Genomic DNA, 16,421 nt, shown 5'->3' with positions numbered 1-16,421 from the left:
ATTTGGCTCTTTGATATTTTATCTACTTCACTTTGATCAATTGTCAAATTTTAAACAAATTAAACATGAATAAAAGTTAATAGTTTATCATTGACTAACAAAATATTAATTGTTATCATTTTTATAAATCTCAGAGCATGTATATTTTATTGATCTTGTTACATGATAAGATTTGCTTGACTTCAAAGATCACAGACACAAATATTACAGTCTCTTAATTTCCAGGGATAAATGAGTACACATCTGTTATAGTGGTATGAGAAGTTATTCATTGGATAAGAAATCCCTAGTTGGAAAAATGAAAATAAATTGCCAAATGATCATTCCAAGAGGCACTAATTTTGAGATGCATATTTTAGGAGTCACTGACAAGCTGAAGAGTGGGCATGGAGGTTCCAGCTATGAAGGCTTTGAAGAGTGAAAGAGCAAGTTTTGGTCTATGCAAAGGAACTTCATGTCCTGCTCCCCTTACTGCCACAAAGGTGAGTCCATCATATTCTTGTGTCCACCCTCCCACCTGTTTTTTTTATATCAGATTCACACTCCACTAAACAAAGCCAATATCTGCCTATGAATTGCAAGACTATAAACTCGACTGCACTTACCTTCCCTTCGTCATACCATGGACGCCAAGGGCTAACTGTCGGAAGCTTAAGAGCATCTATACTATACCGAGTAGATGTCACCGGGATTACTGAATCTGTGTCACCACTGAAAAGGGAAACAATAAATATATAAGTTAAGGAGAAGAAATGAAAGGATGTTTGTCACTTTCAAGCATATTGGATTTCCACAGCTAGCAGCTTCCTTCAAGAAATTATATGAATTCACAAATGGAACACATTTAGACAGTGACATTCACAGTCTCTTCATAACATTTCGACACATGTTAAACACCAAATAGAAGCAACATCAAGGATATTGGATAGTAAGGCTAACCTGAACATCCATATCCTCAGTCCTGAACCAATAAGTTCATGATAAACATCGAGCACCGTACTTGGAGAGTCCTTCCAATTGATATTTACAGCTTCACTGGAAAGCATGGGAGAGTTGTCTGAGCTATTAAATTTGGTAACATATAGCGAACATAAAGAAGATGCTTCATTGTATTACCTGCAGGTTTCCCATTTACTAGGCTTGTGATCTTGATCAACATGAAGTGCCTTTTGGACCTCAGGTAGATTGAAGTATGCAGTAGAGTGCTTCTCAGTGCAAGGATCATACCCTTCATTGAGTCTACCAAATCTCTATAAACTCAATATATTAATTAATAAGGATCTATGTTTGAACTCCACAACATGTGAAGGTCCAAAAAAGCGAAAACCACTTAATATTTTTATAAAGGCATACTCACATGCTTTCTTCTTAGCAATTGCTTTGTCTGGCTAACATTACCAGGGCACAGAGAAGTAAAGATACTGTAAGGGTCAATATTGCCAAGCTCTACATCGGCATTTTCAAAAACCTGACCGCAAGAATTTGAGGGATGTACGAATGACTCGGAATCACATTGGTTCAATAATTTGTATGTTTGATCAGATATCAAACCACTTGCCCACATAAACTGAGCAACCCCCAAATGGTCATGGAAATCATCAGTAAGAGCATTTCCAACCTGCATCACAAATACACAGTACAGTGGTTACATTTTGTGATGACAACTCAACAAGCAACAAGAGGTAATAGAGGCTATACCAAGTATCCTTTCAGATTTATAGCATTTTTCTTTGTTTCCGAGTTGTACTTCAAGATAGCTTGGCTAAGTTGAGGAACATAATGCCCTGAAACAAAGGATCTACTTTGACATGTCCTCCAAAAGTATATCAAGATAAAAGCTAATATCTATCTAAAATGAAAACAAAAAGAAAACAGAATTATAAACTTCAAATGCTTTAGCTTGTCACTGTATTGTTTACCTGCATAGCTCTCACCGGCGATAAAGAAGTCCCTTCCTTTATATTGGGGGAAACGCTCAAACCACTTCAATAAGAATGTTAGAGAGTCCTCAGCTGTGCATAAAGTCTTATTAGTGTGTGCCACTCCATGATATGTGATTCAAAGCAGAAGGATGAAGGATGAGGTAATAAATGCTCAAAGTTATTACCCGTCCTCTTGTCACCATTGTTAAGAATGTCAGATGAAGTGTTTGAATATGAAAACCCAACTCCAACCGGAGAATCAAGAAAAAGAACGTTGGCAACTACAAGCACAAACATGACAAGCATAAGAAAGATTGATATAGCAATGATTTCAATGGAAAGAGACATCATTATATATTAGAGAGCAAGGAGAATCTTCAATAGGAACCAAAACAATGTAGAAAAGGAAAGAGGGTAGTAACTAAATGCTGATTCTGATTCACCTTGGTTCCAAGAGTAAGAATTCAGATAAAGTGTTTTCCCATCTGGATTTATATGAAAGGGGCCAATTTCTTCTGCCTCACCATAAGCAATGGATGAACATCCAGGCCCTACACAAAAATGTTTCACTTCATATCAATCCCTTGCATACAAATATGTAATCCTCTATGAATGACAAAAACTCTATCATATTAGTAATAGTACCTCCATTGAGCCATAAGAGAAGGGGTTTGGTTTGAGGGTCCTGATCAGCCTCCATGAACCAGTAAAAGAGGGCCCTTCCAGCTTCCTCGTTAACAGTGACATAGCCAGAATAGTGTTGGAACTTGATATCAAAAGATTGACCCGGTAGCTTTCCAACCTTGTCTAGCTTTTGCTGCACAAAGGGAGAAGAACATGTAACAGTAATGGCCATGGCCCCAACAACAAGAGTGGTCAAGGTTATCACTTGAGACCACCCCATTTCCGAAGATGCTGTGAATGAATAATACTCGTGGCTTGTGAAGAATTTATGTTACACTAGGAAAGGAAGCGAGTGAGGGGATGAAGGAATCAATCATTGCTGTTAATGTCAGATAAAATCATCAATTAAGCTTATTTAAGCATATGACTCAACTCACTACGGTTAATTTAAGTTGCTTTATTCTATATTACTAACATCAATTAATTAAAAAAAAAAGAAAAAAAAAAACTCTCTAGGTTACTGCTTTTCTATATTAGAGGTTGGAATCTCTCTCTGTGCATAGAGCAACTCATTATTAACGATAAATTCTTAAATAGAGTTTTAATTCATAACAAATTAATCTTGCCTACCATGTTGAAAAATACAACAACAATAACAAAGTATTGTCCCATTAAGTAGGGTCGACTACATTGATGAAACAATACCATTGAATACTATTATATATCATGTTTGTAGAGAGACCATTTATATAAAGATATCATTTGACCTTCTCATAGATGGTCTTCTTCGGGAATGGATCCTCTCTAATAAAAAAAAACTAGATAGTGTCTATTATTTAATCTCACATTTTATTATTCTCTCTCCTATTTATTTTTTGTCCCACTTATAGAATTAAAGGTGAGAGATCACATTTTATTCTCTCATTGTTAAAAAAAATGAAGAGAATCTATTTCTATATTCCTCTACCTTTCACTTCTTATCCATCTTCTATCTCATCCATTTATGTTACACTTGAGTAGACAGTCAGTCCTAAATCTAAATAAAAGAAGAAAGTTGTGTTAAATTTTCAACAACTAACATAAAAACTTAGTCGAATGTTTCTAATCTGAATAAAAAATATCTTGGGAGATACTGTAGTAAAAGAAAAGTCAAAACTCAAAAGGGAAGGTTTCTAACCCTGTTGCATTATCATCACGTGGTGCAACTAGTTATTCTATTCTATCCAATCGAATTGATTAAAATGGTGATGCGCGTGTTGTTACATACCATTGAGTAAAGCAAAAGAATAATAATACTCACCAACCTACCAATTCATTTCCTTCCCCTAACCTCTTAAATCTTCACTGTGTATTATTATTTCTAGGGGATATCATTGTTAATATAATAATTTCATTACACTTATTATTATTTATTTATTCAAATCAAATCGTAATATTAGTTTATAGAAAAAAAAAGTTTGCAGAAATCTGATTTTCTCGGTTTCAGCCTTTTTTGTTTCTTGGCTTTTGGTTATGACTCGCTTTCAGTATTTGGATCCAGAAAAGAAAGTAGATATTATTTTAGTGAGATCACCTTTTCGGGCCTCAGGCCCAATAATACAAAACTGAATTAGGCCATTAGTAATATTGAAAGTTAACCAAGTAGCCCAAATTTTCCCACTCGTTTTTGGATTAGTCAATCGCAAATAGCCTGAAAAGACTCCACGCCAAACAAAAAAAGAAAATTGACCCAAAAAAAAAAGAAAGAAGAAATTATTCTATTCAACAAGATAGATTTTATCTAATTTATACTATAGTTATAATTTTTTTTCTCTCTTAAAGGATAATATAACTTAACAACAATTAAAAAAAGTTGCTGGCTACTAAATAATAATGGTAATCCTCTTTTAGGTGTGTGTGCCTTTCTCCTACAAAACATTTCAGAGAGCTAATTTCAGCAGAGATAAAATGCAAGTTCCAAATGTAATGAATGCAATCAATACATAGTGTTGCAGTGTAATTAATAAGCAATGAATCTCTGTCAATCTAACCGTACTTATCCAAAAGATTCCGTTTCCATTACACAGAAAACATGTGAGTTGCAACATATAAAATTATGAAAAATTTTCAAGTGTACTAGTATTAGTAATTTTTAACCGTTGATCTTAATTATATATATATAATATTAAGATCAACGGTTAAAAATCATTGAAATATCGATTAAAAACTTTTCGTAATTATATATTCTACCAATTTATTCTTTTATTGAGATATATATCTCTTTTTACATTTGCTAAAGCTTACTAGTTATTACTTACTAATATATTTTTAAAAAATAAAAAAATTAATATAAACAATCAAAATTTATTTTATTTAATATTTATTAATTATTATTAAAATTAATAAATAATAAATAAAATAAATTTAAATTATTTTAACTGATTTTTTATTGTCTCTCTAATATTATGAACGTATAAAATAGATGCATACATGTGTGGTGGTGGTCCTTCTTACTCTCACCCTTTAAGGTGAGACATCACTGTCTCATATGGTTAGACCCCATGTGATTTGCCATGACCCTTGATCCTCGTTCCATTAGGGCCTCACACCCTAAATATATTGCATTTGGACACAATTGCAAATACAATTCAATGTCTTCTTTAAGTGTTTCTCCTCCTAGTTTTTGGTTTTTTGTCATTTTTTTATAAACAAAATAAAATCAATTTTGAAGGTGTAAATCTATGTCTTTAAATAATAAATAAAAAATTTATTATTTTTATTATTATTATAATATACAATTAATTATTTGTGTAAAAAAATTATATTGAAAATATATAAAATCAAATTCTTAAAAGAAATAGATAATTTGAAATTTTGTTTGAGGCTTTATGATGCCATGCATGCAACTTCGATATTAATATAGGTACATGATATAAGTTGTTGTTTTATGCAACAGAAAACTAAAAGAAAAAAAAAAACAGTTCAGAATAATCAGGAGCCACCTTCTTGAGAATCAAACTTTAGGATAAGTTTGCATGGAGATTAATGGGATAAGATTATACGGCACAATGGCATATGTGCCTTCAAATAAACATATTGAAGCGTTTATAATAAAAAAAAAACAAGTATTGTTTTATCCCTCACGTTGAGGGTCAAAATCAAAATCGTCTCTCATGTATATTTTGATTTAAAATCATTCTTAAAGTCGTATTTAAATTTAAAATCGTCCTTTACAGTGTAAACTTTTTTAAATGACGACAATACCCTTCTGACCTTAAAGTGTTACGCGAGAAACACTTCACCCCTTTATATGCTTTCAAACCCTCAACGTAAACACCAAAACTAATCAAAACATTTCACTTCACCAATGTAGTTGCACCGTATCCTAAGTAAGAATCTGAAACGACAGAAGGTTTTCTTGGACTGAAGACCGAAGTCGAGTCTGGTTTACTGGAAGGCAGGGTCGTGCACAGGCATTCAGGTATGTTTCGCTGTTTACTGAGATTAGGGATAAACATCACTGTGCAATTTATTTTTTAATTTTTTTTATTTATGTGATATGGCACTGTAGGTTGTTGAAGAAGACAATGATGTACTTTAAACTGAAAGTCTACCATGGGGTTGTTTACCTATCGGAATGGGCCATTACAGTATATGGGGGGAGAAACAACAGTGATAGAAGAGATTGATGGTGATCGGTGGTCCGTATTTGAAACCTATGCAGAGTTAAGGCAGTTTGGTTATGTGCAGGAGAATATCCCTTCGTTGTGGTTCAAGGATCCTACACACGAAGACTTGGAAAAAAATTTGAAGTTGTTTAAATCTGATGTAGATTCCATTGCTATGTGCAACATAGCTGAGTTAAGAAATGTTTCTGAAAACCGATTCGAACCGGTCGGTCGAACCGTGAACCGGACGCTAAAGCAGTTCGGACAATAAAAAAAACCTTAAAATTAAGAAACCGGCATTGAACCGACGAACGGCCGGTTACCAGTCGGTCGAACTGAACCAGGATCTGGCCGGTTTTCTAGCTGTGCAGCAAAACACTGCCGTTTTGCGTGAGAGTGAACCCTAATTCCCTTTGCCCTTCGCACAATCGCACTTGCCTCCTCCCACACCCACAGTTCAGCTTCAGCACTTCACTTCCACTCTCATCAAGGGTCAGAGAGAGTGAGAGACATAGAGAACGCCTGAACGCCATCACGATCCGTCCCGCCGTCAGCACCGTCCTGCCGTCAGCACCGTCGCGTTGTCAGCTCCGTCGTGCCGTCAGCTCCGTCAACTCCATCGCGCAGTCAGCACCGTCGCGCAGTCAAAACCGTTGAGTTAATTTTGTAGTAAGGATCTAAGCATAGATTTCAATCCTTTTGGTATACTAGAATATAAGAGCGACTGTTGATATGTATTTCTACAATGCTACATGATAATACAGATCCATAGCAGCAAAAATTACTCAGCGCCATGTGTGCAGATGGACATGGAGCGAGTCCTTGCACTTGATTTTGACATTAAAGATATCCTTTTCTTTTGTGTTTGGAGGAAATTTTGGTTAAACCCTGTTAATACTTCTGAGTTCTGACTCTTTTTAATGATTTCGAAACAAGAGAACAAGAACATATTCTAGAGACATATTGTGATAAAAATGTACTTTAGTGTTTCTGGTTTTACTTAGCTTGCTTACAGATTCCTAAGATAGTTAATTGGGAGGAATATGTACCACAAGGTTCGGATCAGCGGGAATCACAAATGGCTGTATCTAGATTGTTTGATGAACGGCCTATATAGTCCAAAAATGCTCTTACTGAACGCTTGCTTGATATCGGCTTAAGATTTACACATAGCAAGCTTAGAAGGTGACTTGCCCAAAATCTAGTCATTGGCTTTTTAATTTGCAGCAATTGAAATGCTAGATACTTGTGCAGTAACCTTTTATTCTTTATTCTTGTAGGCTTTTGTCTAGAATTTCCTACTACTTTTCCAATGGACCATTTCTAAGGTTCTGGATCAAGAAAGGATATGATACACGCAAAGATCCTGATTCTCGCATGTATGACTTACTCCTTATTTGTAAATTTCTTAGTATATTTGTCTGTAGCTATTATTTAGGAGTTCTTTTCAGCATTAGAATCTTATCTGGGACGGGATTATTTTTTATATAAATATTAATAGTTTATACTTTTCTCCAGTGTTTTAAGAATGCAAAATCTTCATCATGTCAATTAGTCCTTATAGGTTTTGTTATGTATATATATATTGGATCTGATATGATCTTCAATTAATCTTCATTGGTTTTGTTATGCATCCTAAAACTGGATTTTTTCATGTACCTTGATATAATAACATTTGATTTTGGTGGCTGTCACTATCTATGATTAGTATATTGTTCTTTGTGTTGTTTTCTCATTTCTTAAGGCATTTGTTTTATTTAGGCTAAAACTTAGATGGGAAGAGATATGCACCTTTCGAGCATTCCCTTACAAGCTGCAGACATCTTTACAGTTATTCGAGCTTGTTGATGATTATATTCAATCAGAAATAAATAAGCCTCCATCACAGGCATCTTGCACTATAAGTTTTGTGAACCTTTATTGAATATCTCAACTCAGATATGTAGGTTAGCAAAGTACTATACTCTGCTCTTCATTCCCCTAGCATGAGGTAGAGTTCTATGTTAATTATGGATGATATGGACTTTGTCCTTTTTTTCTTCCTCCTTCCTCTTTGATTGAATGAGCAAATAGGTAGCTGTTTTACTCCATAAAATTTTCTTCTATTCTGAAATTTTGTGCATATTGATGTTGCTATGTTATGTTTGATTGGTTGTTTTATTTTTTGACTTTTGAATTTGTATTTGAATGAGATTATAACATTCTGGTTTATGTAGTATTTTTAATTTGAATGATATTTTAAAGTTTACATTAGAATATAATTATATTTTCATGTATTTATTTGTATTTTATTTATTATTTTATTATAAAACGATTTTTTCGGTTTAACCACGGTCGAACCGATTGAACCTATGAACCAGTGAACCAGTAATTAGAGCGATTCGATGACCGGTTCGGTTTTCAGAACCTTGGAGTTAAGAGATTATGTTGAGTTGTATATAGTGCACAAGATTGAGGAGGAAGACGTATTTCCTACTTCTGGCTACATTGATGTTAGGGGGATCATAGGATGGATGATGAGGGACAACAGCTGGTTGTGTATGGAGGAGAACATGCTGGTTTAAAACATGCTAAACCAGCTGCTGATATCTTTGGGGCAGAGAATAGTAAGAGTGGTGATGATGTTAATCTGGAAACTGATATGGGTAACTATAGTGATAGTGACAGCGTTGATTCATAGTATAAACCATCTGAGGAAGAGGAGGAGACTAAAGAAGATTTGAACTTTACCAACAGTGAAGATGAGCTTGATCCTGATGTTAGTGGATTTCAAGATGTTAATGTGGTGAATGAAAAAAGTAGGGCAGTGAAAAAGAATGGTGTCACAACTGATAACTTTGGAGAGGAGGATGTAGTAAGGAGTGATGATTACAGAATGACCACGAGGTTGGAGGTGATGTCTCAGATTCAGACCACCAGGGACAGAGTTATCCAACTCACAAGCATAAAAAAGACATGAGCCAATACAAGTGGGAAGTGGGCACAGTGTATGCATCCAGAGAGGAGTTCAAGGACACCATGACTGCATATGCCGTGGAGACAGCTAGGGCGATCACATTTAGGAAATGTGATCTGCAGAGGGTTAGGGCAGTTTGTACTGGCGAGTGTCCGTTTTGGGTATATGCTGCGAAAATGAAAGAAAATGATACTGGCAGCTTCGCAGCATGAATTTGAGTCACATTTGTACACAAGCACACAGGGTGAAGATTTTGCACTCGAGATGGCTTGGCAATGCATTCAAGAAGAAGGTCGAATCAAATCCGAAGGTGAAGATTAGGGAGTTAGTGTCAAAGGCTCAAAACAAGTGAAACTTGACTGTCACCAAGTCAATGGCAACGAGGACCAAGCAGATTGCACTGGATGAAATCCAAGGAACCTTCCGAGAGCAGTATAAGAGGATATATGATTATGCACATGAGGTGATGCGGGCAAATCCAGGATCCTCCGTTCGCATACAGGTGCAGAGGTTCCTTGAACAAGATAATGCAGCAGAATCTTCATCCATGACTAGCTACTGTATCTTTCAGAGAATCTATATCTGCTTGGAAGCATGCAAGCAAAGCTTCAGTCATTGTAGGAGATTCATTGGTTTGGATGGCTATTTTTTGAAGACACCCTGGGGGGATAATTGCTCACTGCCATTGATTGGGATCCAAACGACCAAATGCTGCCTCTTGCATATACGGTTGTAGAGGCCGAGACGAATGACTCATAGACTTGGCTCCTACATCATCTTGCATATGACATTAGTATTGAGAAAATGGGAAGAACTACTTTCATGTCTGACCAGCAGAAAGTAAGCAACTCTTACCACATTGACTTATGTACATTGTTGTTGTGTATTACTGCATCTAAATTATCACTAACTGTATGCTCCTCCACATTCTACTTGCAGGGTTTGTTGCCAGCATACGATGAAGTTATACCAGGTGTGGAGAATCGATTCTGTGTGAGGCACCTATACAGCAATTTCAGGAAAAGGTTCCCAGGGTTACAATTGAAGCAACTAATGTGGAGGTGTGCTAAGGCAACTCACTGGAGGGACTGGGAGAGGAACATGGCTGAACTGAAAGTTGTTAATCAGGAAGCATATAAGTACTTAAATGCTATCCCTCCTAGGTATTGGTCTAGATCTAGGTTTACCTATAATTCTAAAGTAGATACACTGGTAAACCATATGTCTGAAAGCTTTAATGCTGCCATAGTTGATGCTAGAGAGAAACCTATACTTACAATATTAGAGGAGATCAGGGTTAAACTAATGATTAGATGGGCAGAAAATAGGGATTTGGCTCAAAACCATGCAGGGACAATCTTACCTAGGATTAGAATCAAGTTAGAGAGGAGGTCTAGATCTGCTGGGGAATGACGGCCATATTGGTCTGCAGCTCAGAAATATGAGGTTGTAAGTGGGTTAGATAAGTTTATTGTTGACTTAGGATCCTTTGAGTGCTCATGTAGAAGGTGGCAGTTGAGTGATATACCCTGTGTCCATGCGATTAGCTGCATCAAGTTCAAGGGGCTTGGCTTGGAACCTTATGTGGCCAAATGCTACAAGAGAGAAACATACCCAAAGTGCTACGAAGCAGTAATACACCATTGAACGGACCTGATCTATGGGAGATTACTCCACATCCTGATGTGATGCCTCCCCCATATAGAAAGCCTAGTCACAGGCCAGTCAAAAAAAGGAAATCATCTGTTGGAGATGAAGAACAAAGTAGCTGTACTCACATGTCCAGGAAGGGGGAGAAACAAAGGTGCTCTATATGTGGTGTTGTTGGACATAATAAGAATAGATGCCCTAAACCTATTGAGAATGAGGTATGTTGATTAATGTTTTACATTGCTTGTCTCAGATTTTTCATTAAGCCTTATGTTCATCTATATTAACTGCAACTGTTTCATAGGCCCAAAATTTCAAGAATCTAAGCAAAGGCAAGCAATCCAGGGGAAGCAACAAGTCAAACCCTCTTGCTGCTAAGGGAGGAAAGAAAACTGCATCTACACAGCCCACTCCTAAGCTCACTGTCAAGAGAAAAGTTGTCTCAGCAACACAGCCACCAACTTCAGTCCAGTCCAACATTGTAGCACAGCCAAAAAGGCCTAGAGGCAGGCCCAAGGGGACCACCAAGCCCACATCATCAACCCAACATGATCCACCACCCAACAAGATTGCAAGCCCAAAAACCTCAGCACCTTCTGCATCCTCATCACAGCCAACCACCACAACTCTTCCAGCATCTCAGCCATCCATTGCCACAGCTTCAAGCCAACCCACTGGGCACTTTTCTGTCAGTCTTACTGGAGGACCTCATGTTTCTCCCAGGAAATTAAAGTTAATGGCAAAGTTACGTCCAAGAAAATGGAGATTGCTTTAGGAAAATGACAACACTTAGCATCAAATTGTCATAGTTATATACCATGGATGTTGGTTTATTTAGCTTTAAGTTTGTGTTAAGGTTCTGGTTAAACAGTGTGAACTTGTTGGTTACTTTTTGTTGCTTATGTTTTGCTTGTTAAGGTTCTGGTCAAACTCTTGTACTGAATTATTGGCTTGTTCCCAGCCAATCCTTTTGATGGTTACTTTATTTTGAGTTAAGTTTCTTTTAAGGTTCTGTTAATGTCAAATACTCTGCTTATGTGATGTGTGAGCATCTTGTCTATCTTTTCCTAGTGAATTTGCATCTAAATTATTGAGTTTAATTTAGAATTAATTATATTTTAGCCACTATGGATGCTATTTTGAGTTTTGTGCAATTTTATTCATTTTAGGTAGCTGATGAGCGGATAATTTATACGCTTTTTGGCATTGTTTTTAGTATGTTTTTAGTATGATCTAGTTAGTTTTTAGTATATTTTTATTAGTTTTTAGTTAAAATTCACTTTTCTGGACTTTACTATGAGTTTGTGTGTTTTTCTGTGATTTCAGGTATTTTCTGGCTGAAATTGAGGGTCCTGAGCAAAAATCTGATTCAGAGACTGAAAAGGACTGCAGATGCTGTTGGATTCTGACCTCCCTGCACTCGAAGTGGATTTTCTGGAGCTACAGAAGCCCAATTGGCGCGCTCTCAACGGCATTGGAAAGTAGACATCCTGGGCTTTCCAGCAATGTATAATAGTCTATACTTTGCCCGAGATTTGATGGCCCAAACCGGCGTTGCAAATCAGCCTCAGAATTTCTAGCGTTTAACGCTGGAACTGGCATAAAAATTGGAGTTAAACGCCCAAACTGGCATGAAAGCTGGCATTTAACTCCAGAAAAAGTCTCTACACATGAAAGCTTCAATGCTCAGCCCAAGCACACACTAAGTGAACCCAGAAGTGGATTTTTACGTCATTTACTCATTTCTGTATACCCTAGGTTACTAGTTCACTATTAATAGGATCTTTTGACATTGTATCTGTACCTCATGACACTTTACACGTTTCTTTGTGTACCTTCCACGGCATGAGTCTCTAAACCCCATGGTTGGGGGTGAGGAGCTCTGCTGTGTCTTGATGGATTAATGCAATTATTACTATTTTTCATTCAATCATGCTTGCTTCCATTCTAAGATATTACTTATTCTTAAACCGGACGAATGTGATGATCCGTGACACTCATCATCATTCTCAACTATGAACGTGTGCCTGACAACCACCTCCGTTCTACCTTAGATTAAGTAGATATCTCTTGGATTCTTTAATCAGAATCTTCGTGGTATAAGCTAGAACTGATGGCGGCATTCAAGAGAATCCGGAAGGTCTAAACCTTGTCTGTGGTATTCTGAGTAGGATTCAATGATTGAATGACTATGACGAGCTTCAAACTCCTGAGGGCTGGGCGTTAGTGACAAACGCAAAAGAATCACTGGATTCTATTCCGGCCTGATTGAGAACCGACAGATGGATAGTCGTGCCGTGACAGGGTGCGTTGAACATTTCCACTGAGAGGATGGGAGGTAGCCACTGACAACGGTGAAACCCTTGCATACAGCTTGCCATGGAAGGATCATTGCGTGCTTGAAGAAGAAGACAGTAGAAAAGCAGAGATTCAGAAGATGGAGCATCTCCAAAACCTCAACCTGTTCCCCATTACTGCAAAACAAGTACTTATTTCATGTTCTTTTACTTTTCACAATCAAACTTGATAATTATTGATATCCTGACTAAGATTTACAAGATAACCATAGCTTGCTTCAAGCCGACAATCTCCGTGGGATCGACCCTTACTCACGTAAGGTATTACTTGGACGACCCAGTGCACTTGCTGGTTAGTTGTGTGGGGTTGCAAAAGTGTGATTGCAATTTCGTGCACCAAGTTTTTGGCGCCGTTGCCGGGGATTGTTCGAGTTTGGACAACTGACGGCTTATCTCGTTGCTTAGATTAGGACTGTTTTATTTTCATTGGTTTAGAGTCTTTTAGTTGAGTCTAGTTTCATATTTTAAGTTTGGTGTCAATTGCATGCTTTTGTTTTTCTTTAATTTTCGAATTTGCATGTCCTTAGTCCCTTTTTTATCCTTAAAAATTCTAAGTTTGGTGTCCTCTTTGTGTTTTTCCCTTAAAATTTTCGAAAAATAGTGTTTGATTTTCTAAAAATTTTAAGTTTGGTGTCATTTTGTTGTTTTTCTCTTTCCTCATTTCAAAAATCAAATCTTTTTCATAAAAATTTTTCAATCATATCTTTCCAATTACTAATCTCAAAATCTTTTTAATTAACTAATTGATTTAGTTTTCAATTTGTTTTGATCTTATTTTCTTTTAATTTTCGAATTTTTTTCCCTTTGTTTTTATTTTATTTTTCGGTTAATTCAAAAAAATATATATATATATATTTTATCTACTTGCAACTCATATCATATTCCCTTTCTCCATCATGGACCTAAGTGGAATTGAGCAGTCCAGAAGGACTCTGGGGTCATATGCTAACCCCATTACAGCTGCATATGGGAGTAGCATCTGTACACCTCCCATCAAAGCAAGCAGCTTTGAGCTAAATCCTCAACTCATTATCATAGTGCAGCAAAATTGCCAGTATTTCGGTTTTCCACAGGAAGAGCCTACTGAGTTTCTGGCACAGTTCTTACAAATTGCTGACACAGTACGTGATAAAGAGGTGGATCAGGATGTCTACAGACTATTACTGTTTCCATTTGCTGTAAAAGATCAAGCTAAGAGGTGGTTGAATAACCAACCTACAGCAAGCATAAAGACATGGAAACAGTTATCAGACAAATTCCTGAATCACTTTTACCCTCCAAAGAGGATGACACAGCTAAGGCTGGACATCCAAGGCTTTAAACAAGAGGATAATGAATCCCTTTATAATGCCTGGGAGAGGTATAGAGGTATGCTAAGAAAATGCCCCTCTGAAATGTTTTCAGAGTGGGTACAGTTAGACATCTTCTACTATGGGCTTACAGAAAAAGCTCAGATGTCTTTAGACCACTCAGCTGGTGGATCTATACACATGAGGAAGACAATTGAAGAGGCTCAAGAGCTTATAGATACTGTTGCTAGAAATCAACATTTGTACTCTAGCAATGAGTTCTCCCCAAAAGAGGAAGTCATGGCAGTAGCCACTGATCCTAATCCTCAAGAACAGATGATTGAGCTTAATCAACAATTGCTCCTGATGACAAAACAGTTAGCAGAATTTAAAGAGATGCTCCATGAAACTAAAACTGCTAACAAGAACATAGAACTGCAATTGAATCAGGCAAAACAGCAAATATCTAAACAGATAACAGAGGAATGCCAAGCAGTTCAACTGAGGAGTGGGAAGACATTGAATAATACTGCTCAAGGTAGCAAAAAGCCAAATAAAGAACAATTGACAGAGGATAACCAAACCACTGTTCAAAATCCCTCTGAGGACAGTAAGAGCCCAGAGAGGAACACTTTTGGCGTTCAAACGCCAGAAAGGGGGGGAAAGCTGGCGTTAAACGCCCATTCCCTGCCCAGTTCTGGCGTTCAAACGCCAGAGAAGGGAGAGAAGTTGGCGTTAAACGCCCAATCCTCACCCAATTCTGGCGTTCAGACGCCAAGGGAGGATCAGACACCTGAGAGTGCTGACAGTAATCCCTCTAAAAAGGCTTCTTCAACCACTTCTGTAAGGAATAAACCTGCAGCATCTAAGGTTGAAGAATATCAAGCCAAGATGCCTTATCCTCAGAAACTCCGCCAAGCGGAACAGGATAAGCAATTTGCCCGCTTTGCAGACTATCTAAGGACTCTTGAAATAAAGATTCCGTTTGCAGAGGCACTTGAGCAAATACCTTCTTATGCTAAGTTCATGAAAGAAATCTTAAGTCATAAGAAGGATTGGAGAGAAACTGAAAAAGTATTTCTCACTGAAGAATGCAGTGCAATCATTTTGAAAAGCTTACCAGAAAAGCTTCAAGATCCAGGAAGCTTTATGATACCTTGCACATTAGAAGGCGCTTGCACCAAGACAGCCCTATGTGATCTTGGAGCAAGCATCAATCTAATACCTGCATCCACTATCAGAAAGTTTGGGTTGACTGAAGAAGTCAAACCAACCCGGATATGCCTCCAACTTGCTGATGGCTCTATTAAACATCCATCAGGCATAATAGAGGACATGATTGTCAATGTTGGGCCATTCGCCTTTCCAACTGACTTTGTGGTGCTGGAAATGGAGGAGCACAAGAGTGCAACTCTCATTCTAGGAAGACCTTTCCTAGCAACTGGAGGAACTCTTATTGATGTACAAAAAGGGGAAGTAACCCTGAGAGTCAATGAGGATGAGTTCAAGTTGAATGCTGTAAAAGCTATGCAGCATCCAGACACACCAAATGACTGCATGGGCGCTGACATTATTGACTCTCTGGTGGAAGAGATCAATATGACTGAAAGCCTAGAATCAGAGCTTGAGGACATCTTCAAGGATGCTCAACCTGATCAAGAAGAACCAGAGAAAACAAAGGAATTTTTGAAAATTCCTCAGGAGGAGGATAAGCCTCCCAAACCTGAACTCAAACCACTACCACCATCTCTGAAGTATGCATTTCTGGGAGAGGGTAACACTTTTCCAGTGATTATAAGCTCTGCTTTAAATCCACAGGAAGAGGAAGCACTGATTCAAGTGCTAAAGACACACAAGACAGCTCTTGGGTGGTCCATAAGTGATCTTAAGGGCATTAGCCCAGCTAGATGCATGCACAAGATCCTGTTGGAGGATAATGCCAAACCAGTGGTCCAACCACAGAGAAGGCTAAATCC

General features: G+C 37.4%; 2 protein-coding genes across 9 annotated transcripts; one reads left to right on the top strand and one right to left on the bottom strand.

The window, feature by feature from the left end:
• Positions 1-90: 90 nt before the first annotated feature.
• Positions 91-3,156, bottom strand: LOC112699681 (serine carboxypeptidase II-2). Of its 3 annotated transcripts, XM_025751724.2 has the most exons (10): positions 2,568-3,156; positions 2,366-2,473; positions 2,108-2,203; positions 1,920-2,012; positions 1,699-1,784; positions 1,358-1,618; positions 1,117-1,250; positions 940-1,035; positions 606-711; positions 91-517 (listed from the first exon to the last, which is right to left on the bottom strand). In XM_025751724.2, exons 1-10 carry the CDS (start codon positions 2,824-2,826, stop codon positions 356-358), a joined length of 1,401 nt encoding a protein of 466 aa, XP_025607509.1. In that variant the 5' UTR covers positions 2,827-3,156; the 3' UTR covers positions 91-355. The 3 variants fall into 3 exon arrangements, with proteins under 3 accessions (XP_025607509.1, XP_025607510.1, XP_072056267.1); XM_025751725.2 differs by lacking the exon at positions 2,108-2,203 and having other exon boundaries at positions 2,568-2,965; XM_072200166.1 differs by lacking the exons at positions 1,920-2,012; positions 2,108-2,203 and having other exon boundaries at positions 2,568-2,965.
• A 3,425-nt stretch (positions 3,157-6,581) lies between these two features.
• On the top strand, positions 6,582-12,729 carry LOC112699639 (uncharacterized). Of its 6 annotated transcripts, XR_011864370.1 has the most exons (6): positions 6,582-6,862; positions 6,958-7,378; positions 7,474-7,572; positions 7,955-9,989; positions 10,089-11,017; positions 11,104-11,840. XR_011864370.1 is itself a non-coding variant. In XM_072200157.1 (3 exons), exons 2-3 carry the CDS (start codon positions 10,742-10,744, stop codon positions 11,572-11,574), a joined length of 747 nt encoding a protein of 248 aa, XP_072056258.1. In that variant the 5' UTR covers positions 9,620-9,989; positions 10,089-10,741; the 3' UTR covers positions 11,575-11,840. The 6 variants fall into 6 exon arrangements, 1 of the variants encoding a protein (XP_072056258.1); XR_003152598.3 differs by lacking the exons at positions 10,089-11,017; positions 11,104-11,840 and adding an exon at positions 12,126-12,729 and having other exon boundaries at positions 6,590-6,862; positions 7,955-8,139; XR_003152592.3 differs by lacking the exons at positions 10,089-11,017; positions 11,104-11,840 and adding an exon at positions 12,126-12,729 and having other exon boundaries at positions 6,596-6,862; positions 7,955-8,183.
• The last annotated feature ends 3,692 nt before the right edge of the window (positions 12,730-16,421 follow it).

Source organism: Arachis hypogaea, chromosome 1 (genome assembly GCF_003086295.3).
Source record: "Arachis hypogaea cultivar Tifrunner chromosome 1, arahy.Tifrunner.gnm2.J5K5, whole genome shotgun sequence".
Lineage (NCBI taxonomy): Eukaryota > Viridiplantae > Streptophyta > Magnoliopsida > Fabales > Fabaceae > Arachis > Arachis hypogaea.
The sequence above is the reverse complement of the archived record's forward strand: the minus strand, read 5'-3'. Positions and strand labels throughout refer to the sequence as shown.

Coding starts and splice junctions, on each gene's coding strand:
- LOC112699681 (XM_025751724.2), bottom strand. CDS start 2,826: ATGGGGTGGTCTCAAGTGATAACCTTGACCACTCTTGTTGTTGGGGCC. Junction 2,204..2,365: donor TTCTTACTCTTGGAACCAAG/GTGAATCAGAAT, acceptor TTGTGCTTGTAG/TTGCCAACGTTCTTTTTCTT. Junction 2,013..2,107: donor CAATGGTGACAAGAGGACGG/GTAATAACTTTG, acceptor CTTTATGCACAG/CTGAGGACTCTCTAACATTC.
- LOC112699639 (XM_072200157.1), top strand. CDS start 10,742: ATGCTACAAGAGAGAAACATACCCAAAGTGCTACGAAGCAGTAATACA. Junction 11,018..11,103: donor CTAAACCTATTGAGAATGAG/GTATGTTGATTA, acceptor ACTGTTTCATAG/GCCCAAAATTTCAAGAATCT.